The sequence below is a fragment of the Gossypium hirsutum genome, chromosome A11 (genome assembly GCF_007990345.1).
Source record: "Gossypium hirsutum isolate 1008001.06 chromosome A11, Gossypium_hirsutum_v2.1, whole genome shotgun sequence".
NCBI lineage: Eukaryota > Viridiplantae > Streptophyta > Magnoliopsida > Malvales > Malvaceae > Gossypium > Gossypium hirsutum.
Window position 1 is genome coordinate 121730722 of NC_053434.1, and position 10200 is coordinate 121740921.

At 31.9% G+C, this 10200-nt stretch overlaps 2 protein-coding genes across 2 annotated transcripts; both read left to right on the forward strand.

Annotated features, from left to right (window-relative positions):
• The first annotated feature begins 5433 nt into the window (after positions 1–5433).
• LOC107940516 (putative disease resistance RPP13-like protein 1) lies at positions 5434–7242 on the forward strand. The gene has a single exon (XM_041080233.1). It carries the CDS (start codon positions 5452–5454, stop codon positions 7240–7242), a length of 1791 nt encoding a protein of 596 aa, XP_040936167.1. The 5' UTR covers positions 5434–5451.
• Positions 7243–7429: 187 nt separating this feature from the next.
• Positions 7430–9742, forward strand: LOC107940506 (putative disease resistance protein RGA3). The gene is made up of 3 exons (XM_041082219.1): positions 7430–9260; positions 9528–9584; positions 9654–9742. Exons 1-3 carry the CDS (start codon positions 7430–7432, stop codon positions 9740–9742), a joined length of 1977 nt encoding a protein of 658 aa, XP_040938153.1.
• Positions 9743–10200: the final 458 nt, after the last annotated feature.

Sequence of the window (10200 nt, forward strand, 5' to 3'; positions counted from 1 at the left end):
ACTTTTAAACGATTCTTAAATAAAGCAATTAAAAACAACAAATTTAATAATCCAACATATTTAATAAATTTAAACATAAATTATTTACCACTCCACTAGTCATTAAATAAAAATTTAAAATTTTTACATAAAATATTATGGTGTACCATGATGTAGTATATGTTATAAAATTAACACGAATTCAACTTAATTTTGTGCTTCAACTTGAGGTAATCTTTTATTCTTGGTTGCTTATTCTTGGCTTTGAAATCGATTTCCTTTTCTTTTGAATTTTTCTAAAAAAAAATACATATTTATTATATATTTCAAATCTCATAATATTAATTACTTAATAACTTATTTTTATATTTTTATTATAATTCAAATTTATGCATTTTGTATATTATTATAAGATGGATTTACACATAATTTAAATATATATTTTCTACTTTATAATACCATAATTTTAAATACTTTTTTTACAGTAATAGTAAACACTTGCAATTTTGACTATATTTACTTTCAAATCCTTTAGCATTTAACAGCTTTTATATTTATGTCCTCTTCAAAATTGCAATCTTTCGTATCTTACTTTTTTCTCATTCATTTTAGTATATATATTAGATACATTAATATTAGTTTTTTACTTTCCATTTCAGTATATTTTAACCCAGTTTGCTATTAATTTTGTATTATTTTTTAATAAAATAATGCATTTTAAAAAAAATATTTATTGATTAAATAAATTTAATTTTGATTACATACAAAATATTCCAAAATTAATTATATATCTTTTTTTTCTCTTTTGAATATCATTAAAATGTTAATTTAAAAATTTTCAAAATAAGTTCGGAACTCCTTTTACATTTTATAGCTTTTATATTTAAGTATTATTCATAATTTTGATATTTTATAATTTAATCCTTCCTCATTCATCTCAGTATATAAGTCACACCATGAGAAAAATATATAAATTACTTATATTAATATTAATTTTTTGAAATTTTCATTTCGATATTTGTTTATTTAGTTTGATTAAAAATATATATATATATATATTTGTTGATTCACTTTGCAATTTGCATTTCGGTATTTATTAACTCACAGTGGGAATAAAAAATTAACAACTAATTATTGAGCTCAATTTCTACGTGCATTTATGTTTTTTTTAGGAAAAGATAACGCTAAATTAATTATAAAACGATGTTTGAGCAAAAGAAACACCTGTAGACTTGTTCATATCAATAAAGGTGTGAGCCATAATAGGAGTGACGTCAAAGACTTGCAAATTGTCTTTCTCGATCAAGGCTTACTTAGCTAAGCAATCTGCAATTTGATTTTGTTCCCTTGAGATATAACGAGCATTTATACTTTGAACATTGCTTAATATGATGAATTTGTCAATCTAGAAACAAATGAGTTAATAAAGCTAAAAAAAATTCTCCAAAAATATGATTATTATTATTTATGTAATAAAATATAATTATACAATATTATCTATTTATGTACTTTTCTTTTCTTTATCAATTTAATAAAAGAAAAGAATCCTATATTTGTATGGTATAACCAAGTTTCTATATTAAATTTTGTTGAAATTATTACTAATTAATTTTAATAATTTCATTAAAAATATAATCTTTTTATTTTTTAATGTTATTTATAAAAATCACAAAAAAAACTTTAAAAATTAATACATACAATCAATTTGTACATCGCATTGGATAAAAAAACTAATCATATTATATAATACATTAGTCCAAGAAAGTATTCAATAATTAGGATGAATTTGTTCAATAATCATTGTTGGATAACATGGACATCATTTATTATCCTAAAAGGTTCGTCCAAATTAAAAGTGATTTAATATGATTAAATCTTATTGAGCTTTAGTTATTAAAATATGTGTAGATATTCTAATAACTAATTTTTAATTGATAATGTACTGATTAGAAATTCAAGTTGATGTGCAAAAGTTATATATTAGGGTTCTGGTCTTCAAATTACACATACATAACTTTTCTGACATTTCTAAAGAAATAGTCACATTCTCTAAATTACTTGTGTGTTATTTTGAAAGATAAATAACTCAAAAATTAAATATTCCAACATATTAATGGATTTAGTTATACTTCTACATCTAATTTTTATTTTTGATTATCTAACATGACAAATCATGATTTATTAAATTTTATATTAAAGTTTTTAACAGCAAACAAAATTTATGTATATATATATATATTAATAATGCCTTTATTTTATTTTTCATATGTTATGTAAGGGTCATATATCCATTCCTTCAATATTTTGCAGTGTATTATTCTTGTGATTCATTTTAGAAAAAAAATAGTTCACGTTTGTGCTCCTTAAGTATTTGACTTTAAATTATTTTATACAATTTGTTATATTGGTTCAAATCTTTTTAAAAAAAATTATTTTAATTCTTAACTTTTTTTTTATTTTTTTAAAATAGTGTAACGTAAACATTGACTTTTAAGAAAACTTGGCATTAATCACTAAGTTAATTGTAACGAATACCTTAAAAAATAAATATAAAATAAAATAAATAGTTGATAATGTCAGTTTGCTGTGCACTCTTCAACTCCTTAATTTTGTTTGTCTTTATATTTTGACTTTTTTTAAGTTTGTTTCGATTGTCTCGCAGAACTATGTACTTAATTTGTTCCGTAGCTTTGAAGTCACCATGTGCTTTGAAGCAAACCTTTTTTAAGGGTAAATTACTTTTTTAATTATTGTAAATAGTGATGATCACTAATCATTTTAATTTTTTATTAATTTGATCATTATAAAAAAAATTTGATCAAATTGGTAATTGGATAACTAACGATACATTTTTACGTATTGTTTTTTGTGAACAAAATAGGAACAACTCCTATTTAGAGTAATTATAAATAGTTTACCCTATTTTTTTGAATGACTAATGTAGAAATACACCATCAACATTATGCTACCATTTAATAGTGGAGTGGACTAGTTTGCTCAATTTCTTTTTATTGACCAAATTAATAAAAAAATTTGAGATAGACCAAAATAAAAATAACCCCTATTTAAAATGAGTAATGGGGATAATTTACCCGTTTTCTACTTTCCTCATTATAATAATGAATTCCAACAATTAATTGAGCTTTAACTCAATTGGTACCATTGCTATTATGACAATCAAAAGAATGTATTCTAGCTTACTCTTTTTCTATCCCGTTATTTAGAGTGATCAGTTGGTACCTATGCCTATAGAAACAATAAACCTTCAATTTTGTCATGCAATCAAAGCTTTATTTTGATTTGTTTTGTCCATTTTAATATTAACTATGGTTTTTTTTTTTATCTTTGTTACCTTTTTTAATTTGTATTATCATATCCATTTTATAGTTTATATTCTAGGTTCATGATTGTCCCTTCTAACAATATCATCTTCAATGTTTAAAACTGCCTATCCGCTTCGGAGTGCAATATGCCTAAACCTTTTAACTAAAAAGAAATTTACTTAAAAAATCCATATAATTTTTAATCACTTTTTTAACCACCAAATAAATCATTAATTTCTTTCCTATTTTTGATAGTTGTCATTTTTTTACCACCGGTTTATATTATTTATTAAAATAAATGATACATTAAATTGAGGATATATTATCGAATTTTTCTTTTTCAAATTATTCAGGTCTAACGCATATTCGGATTTAATTAGTATAAGATTATAATATTGATATCCTAGAAAAAAGAAAATCTTGAAAGATTTTTGTGAAATATTGTTGCGCGGAAGCGTGTGAAAGAGTAAAATTATTGTACTAAAAAATCACACTAAGTTCAATTCCCAGGAAAGAGAGGTGAATCACGAGGATCACTTAAGTACCAAGTCTTTCCTAGTCAGAATATCCCTCTATCGTAATTTAATAGCACAATAAATCACTACAATCACATTCACAAAATATGAAAAATAAATAGTAAAGAACACCAGAATTTAACGAGGTTCGGTAAATCTTGCCTACGTCCTTGAGCATTATCAAATATATTTCACTCCAAAATATAAGTGAAACTTTACAAATAGGGAGAGAACCATGCCTTAAGTAGAGAATCGCAAATGTGGGATGATTAGAATGAGCAAAGGTTAGGCTTATTTATAGTTGAGGTTCAAGGGCCACCTAGCAAAGTCCCTATACAATTTGGGACCAAAAATTGCTATTATCCCATGCCCAACACTAAATAAACATTTGGTGCCCTTAACTATGACCTTTCCAAAATATGGACAAGGAATGGGGTATATTCTAATAAATATATATGTATGTATATATATACACCCCTATATATCTGGTATTTTTCTTGGAGATGAAAATTTATGATTAAAAAAATTGTTTAAAATAAGACTATTATTTTCTATATTACTGTCAAATGATATTGAATGGGAACACTAAATTGAACCAAAACCTCAATAAATTAATTTAGACAATAATGTTGGTAATTTGAATTCGAGTCGCAATATTGCTGTTAATTTATTAAAAGAAGTACTATGAAAACTTCTTTCAACTGTCACTAAATATACAGATTCCCCATCTCCATTTCTTGGTATTCATATCCTCCAAAATTATGAAATCTATAGATTCTTTCATTTGAGTTGAAAGCACAAAGCTGAATGATAAAGATAAGATGAAATTTTGTTATTAAAAGAATTGTTTAAAATCCCACAAACAAGGCCATTGCCATGGAGCTCAACGTTAATATTTTATTTATCAGAATTGGTTGACTTCCAGCTAATGGCCTCGTAGTCAGAATTATTAGATGATAAAAAAATAATGTGCCAGCTTCTTTAAAATTCACTAATTATACAGATTCATAAACACTGTCGGTGGATGGCTCCGCCATTTTCTGTTTTTTTTATCAGAATTCGTTGACTTCCACCTCATTCCCTCGTTGTCTGAATTATTAGATGCTCAAAAAAATTATTGAGCTGACTTCTTCAACTTTCACTAATTATACAGAATCCATCTCCATTTCTTTCTTCTTTCTTCCCTGGATTTCCTTTTTTGGCTTCTTCAATCCTCTCTTCACCTTCTTTATCATTATTTCATCATGTCTGTCATTGGAGATGCTGCTCTGTCTTTGTTTGTGGAGCTGTTGGGGGGCAAGTTGGTCAACTCTGCACTCAACTTTGTTGCTGATCATAAGCAACTCCGCCAGCAGCTCAAGCAGTGGCAGTCCAAATTGCCCGATATCCAAGCAGTGTTGGACGATGCAGAGGAGAAGCAGATCAAGAACGAGGGTGTGAAGAAATGGTTGGACGACCTCCAGGACTTGGCTTACGATGTGGATGACATCTTGGACGAGTTCGCTTAAGAAGAGTTACGTCTCAAGCTCCAAAAAACTCAATCTCAAGCCAGCACTAGCAAGGTACGGAAACTCATTCCTACCTGCTGTACCGGTAGTAATTTCAGTCCCACTTCTTTTCTGTTTAAGAATTCCATGATTCCAAAGGAGAAAGAGATCACTGATAGACTGAATAATTTGACCACTCGAAGAAGTAGTTTGGGGTTGAGTAAGATCTTGTCTCAAGCTCCAACCTCCAAGGGAAAGCAACCCAGGCTGCAACCAACTTCCGTGGTGGATGGAGCTGTGGAGTATGTCGGTAGACACGAGGAGAAGACAGAAATGATTGAGTTGCTCAAAGGTGATAACTCCAATGGATTTTCAGTCCTTTCCATCGTCGGCATGGGAGGGATGGGTAAAACAACTCTTGCTCAGCTTGTTTACAATGATGCCACCATCAACGAGTCTTTTGACCACAAGGCCTGGGTATGCGTTTCTGATAATTTTGATGCAGTTAATATAACCAGGACAATTTTAAAACCCATCGGTTCTAACCCTGGTGAAGAGAATGACTTGAATTTACTTCAAGTTAAGTTGAAGGAGAAGTTGTCTGGGAAAAGATTTTTGCTTGTTTTAGATGACATTTGGAACGAGAATAATAGTGCTTGGCCCATCTTACGGTCTCCATTCGGAGCAGGGACCAGTATCATTGTAACCACTCGTCTTCAAATTGTTTCATCTATTGTGGATCCACTCAAAGCTTTTCATTTGGATAAACTATCCAATGATGATTGTTTAACCATATTTACACAGCATGCATTAAAAGCAAGAAATTTCGATGGACATCTCCAGTTTAAAGAAATTGGAGAGAAAATTGTTAGAAGATGCAATGGCTTACCTTTGGCTGCAAAAGCCATCGGAAGCTTGCTACGCACAGTTAAAGACTTTGCAGGATGGGAAAGAATATATGAGAGTGAGATATGGAAATCATCAGAGCAGTGTGACATAATTCCAGCTTTGCGATTAAGCTACTATCATCTTCCATCATACTTGAAACGATGTTTTGCGTATTGCTCCATACTTCCTAAAGATTATGAATTTGAGGAAGAAGAAATTATCTTGTTATGGAGAGCAGAAGGTCTCTTGCAACAAAAAGTCATGCCTCAAATTAAAGATCTTGGAAATCAATATTTTCAAGATCTAGTGTCGAGGTCATTTTTTCAGATATCCAGTAATGATAAGTCCCGATTCGTAATGCATGACCTTATCAATGATTTAGCTCGAATAGTTGCAGGAAATACATGCTCCAAACTGGAGGGCGATATGCATCAGTTCTCAAAACGTACTCGGCATTCTTCCTATATTGTTACCATGTTTGACACAGTGAAGAAGTTTAAAGCATTTGATGAAACGAATTCTTTACGTACTTTTCTACCCTTCATTTTTACAAATTATTGTTTGGAGTTCTATTTAACCAAGGTTGTCTTGGTTGATTTGTTGCCAAGACTTGGCTACTTAAGGGTGCTTTCTTTGAGTGGGTATAGGATCACTGAGTTGCCTGATGTTTTTGAAAATTTAAAGCATCTTCGTTACTTCAATTTTTCTCACACCCAAATCAATAACCTACCCGATTCTTTGTGTACTCTTTACCATTTGGAAACTTTATTATTAAAAGATTGTTTTGATCTTCAAAACTTACCCTCGAAGATGGAAAAGCTTGTTAATTTGCAGTATCTTGATATTAGAGGTGCTCGCTCAATAGAAAGGATGCCTTTTGGAATCGATAAGCTAACTAATCTTGAAAAGCTATCTGATTTTATCATAGGGGAAGGTGATGGACATCATATCAGCGAATTGAAATATTTGTCAAACCTCAAAGGTGATTTTCGTCTTTCTGGGTTGGAGAATGTTAATGGTCAAGATGCAGGGGAAGCCAAAGTTAAATGAGAAGCAGGGGATTCATCGATTGGTATTGGAATGGAGTTGGGACTTTATAGAAGATACAAGGAAAAAAGAAGATCAAGAATGGGTGTTAGACTCTCTTCATCCTTCGAAAAGGCTTGAGCAACTCGTCATTGAGAATTATGGTGGTGCAAAATTCCCTACTTGGATTGCAGACTCTTCCTTCAAGAATATGCTGTCATTGAAGCTTAGCGACTGTAAAAATTGTAAATCCCTACCATCAATTGCAAGGTTGTTATTGTTAAAAGACCTTTTAATTGGTGGTTTGGATGAGGTACATAAGATTGGCGCTGAGTTGTTTGGACCAAATCAATCGAGTGCATTTACATCATTAGAGACTCTATGTTTTGAGAGCATGCCAAACTGGGAGGTGTGGGACCCATGTGAAGGCGATGAGCAAGCTTCGAAATTCCCCAGTCTTCGTGAGCTTTCAATTAGAAACTGTCCTCAATTGTTGGGAAGGTTGCCAACCCTTCTTCGATCCTTGCACAAACTTGAAATCATTGAATGTAAGAGACTCGTAGTTTCAATTTCAAGTTTTTCGTCATTATGTGAATTAAAAAATTTTGGGTGCGAAGAATTGGTGGATGAAGGCACGTCTTCTGCAGAGGAGGTTACCTCTTTGAAAAGTGCGTCTCTTACAAACATTTCAAAGTTTGGTATTTCAGCAGAGAAGGCATTGTTGAGATTTGCAAACTCAGAATATTTTAACATCTCTGGTTGGAAAGAGTTGGAATCTTTATCGCAAAATGGGTTAAGTTTAGTTGGGCATCGTTTTTTCACAATTTGGAATTGTCCCCAATTGGTCTCTTTGGAAACAGAGGAGGGGATATTGCAACCTGACAAGATTTCAGGTGTTGAATTTCTGTTCATAAGTTATTGTGAAATGCTCAATAGACTACCAAAAGTCTTACATGCTTTCCCATTCATTACAAGAATAAAACTTGAAAAGTGTCCAGGCTTGGTTTGTTTTGTAGAGAGTAACTTTCCCCCTGCTTTAAAAGAGTTGGAGATTTGGAGTTGCGAGAATTTGCAATATTTGTTTGATGAAAAAGAAAATAATAAGAGTACGAGTAGTAGCAGATGTCTTCTTGAGAACTTGGAAATAGTGGATTGTCCATCTCTAATATTTTTGTCATCAAGGGCCGATATATGCAATCAGCTTCAACATCTCAAGATTCATATTTGTTCAAAGCTAAGTAGCTTATTTTTAAACGCCAAGTTACCCGTACTGCTTAAACAACTAGATATTTGGGGGTGTCCAATGTTGGAATGCATAGTCCAAGACTTCCATGAAACAACTGATCTTGAAAGTATTAGAATTGGGGGTGATGGCAATATTAAATCTTTACCCAGAGGACTAGACAAGCTTAGCCATCTTCAGGAGATTAGGATTAATGGGTGTCCAAGTTTTGTTTCATTTGAAGAAAGTGGGTTGCCCACCACAAATCTCAAAGTTCTCTCAATCCAGTATTGTGAAAATTTTAGAGCCCTTCCCAAGTGCATCAACAACTTCACCTCCCTTGGAAAATTGAAGGTGGTTTATTGTTCGGATGACATATCCTTTCCAGAAGAGGGTTTCCCTACCAACCTCACATCACTTGAAATCTCAAACGCACCCCAAATTTATACATCACTTGTTGAATGGGGATTTAACAGACTCAGCTCTCTTCAACAACTGAATATCAGCGGTGAAGGATGCTCACATGTGGTGTCATTTCCAGAAGAAGGGATAGGAAGAATGCTGCCTTCTTCTCTCACATCTATCTCCATTCGAAGTTTCGAGAACTTGGAATACATGTGCTCCAAGGGCTTTCAGCACCTCACCTCTCTTCAACAATTGTCCATCAATAATTGTCCTAAGCTCACATCTCTTCCAGATAAGGATATGCTTCTCTCGCTTGAGCGTCTATTTATTTCGTATTGCTCGTCGCTAGAAGAAGGACGAGAGTGGTCCAAGATTGCCCACATACCTAAATTAGATCTAAATTTAGTCAGCACAGGTGTGAAACATTTTTCACATTTATAGCTTTATTTTGTTGGATATATCTGATTATCCTCCTGATCGACATGATAATAGAAATCAGTCTTATTGTATTAAAATTTTGCAGGCTAAAATGGCGAAAAATAGTAGAGAACTTCAACTGATCTGCTTCAGCTTATTTGATTTAGTAAAGCGGTTAGTTAATTCACTGCAACTTTTACATTTCAGGGTTCTATTGGTGAGGCTATGTTGAATTCATATGCTTAAACTGTATGCTATTTTGCAGCCGAGGATGCAAAAGAAGAGACTGTTCCCGGAGTTTCTCACAGTTTAGCAATGAATGGTACTCATAAAGAAATCTGCACACTCTAAGGAGGGCCTTTTAATGATGCTACCATTAGTTCCTTGAAAGTTGATGTTTTGGATGAGACATCAAATGGAAACCAAAGCTCCGGAAGTGATGATAAGCTTGTCGATAATGAAGATGAACTTCAAGGTTAAGATGAGGTAGATTTAGGTGAAAAGATAGAAGAAATGGAGGCCAGAATCGAGAAACTCGAAGCCAAGATGAGGGAAGTGGCTGCCTTGGAGATTTCTCTTTATTCTGTAATTCTGGAGCAGGATAGTTCAGCGAATAAAGTGCATACACATGCTTGACGCCTTTCTAGACTCTATATACAAGCTTGCAAGCATTGGACTCAAGACAGGCAAGCCATGATTGCTAAGAATACTGTCACAGGGCTCATTTTGATTACGAAATCCTGCTGTAATGAAGTTTCAAGGTATGTAAACTACAACAGATAACGTTGCCATTAGCTGTTGACACGAGTAATTTTCTATTTGTAAATTTATAGGTTAACCTTCTGGTGATGGTCTAATTGATAAATTTTGGTTTTCTTGTCACTAAATTACAAAAACGGTAATCAATTTGGTGTTTTTCCCTTGTTCCAGGCTCTTTC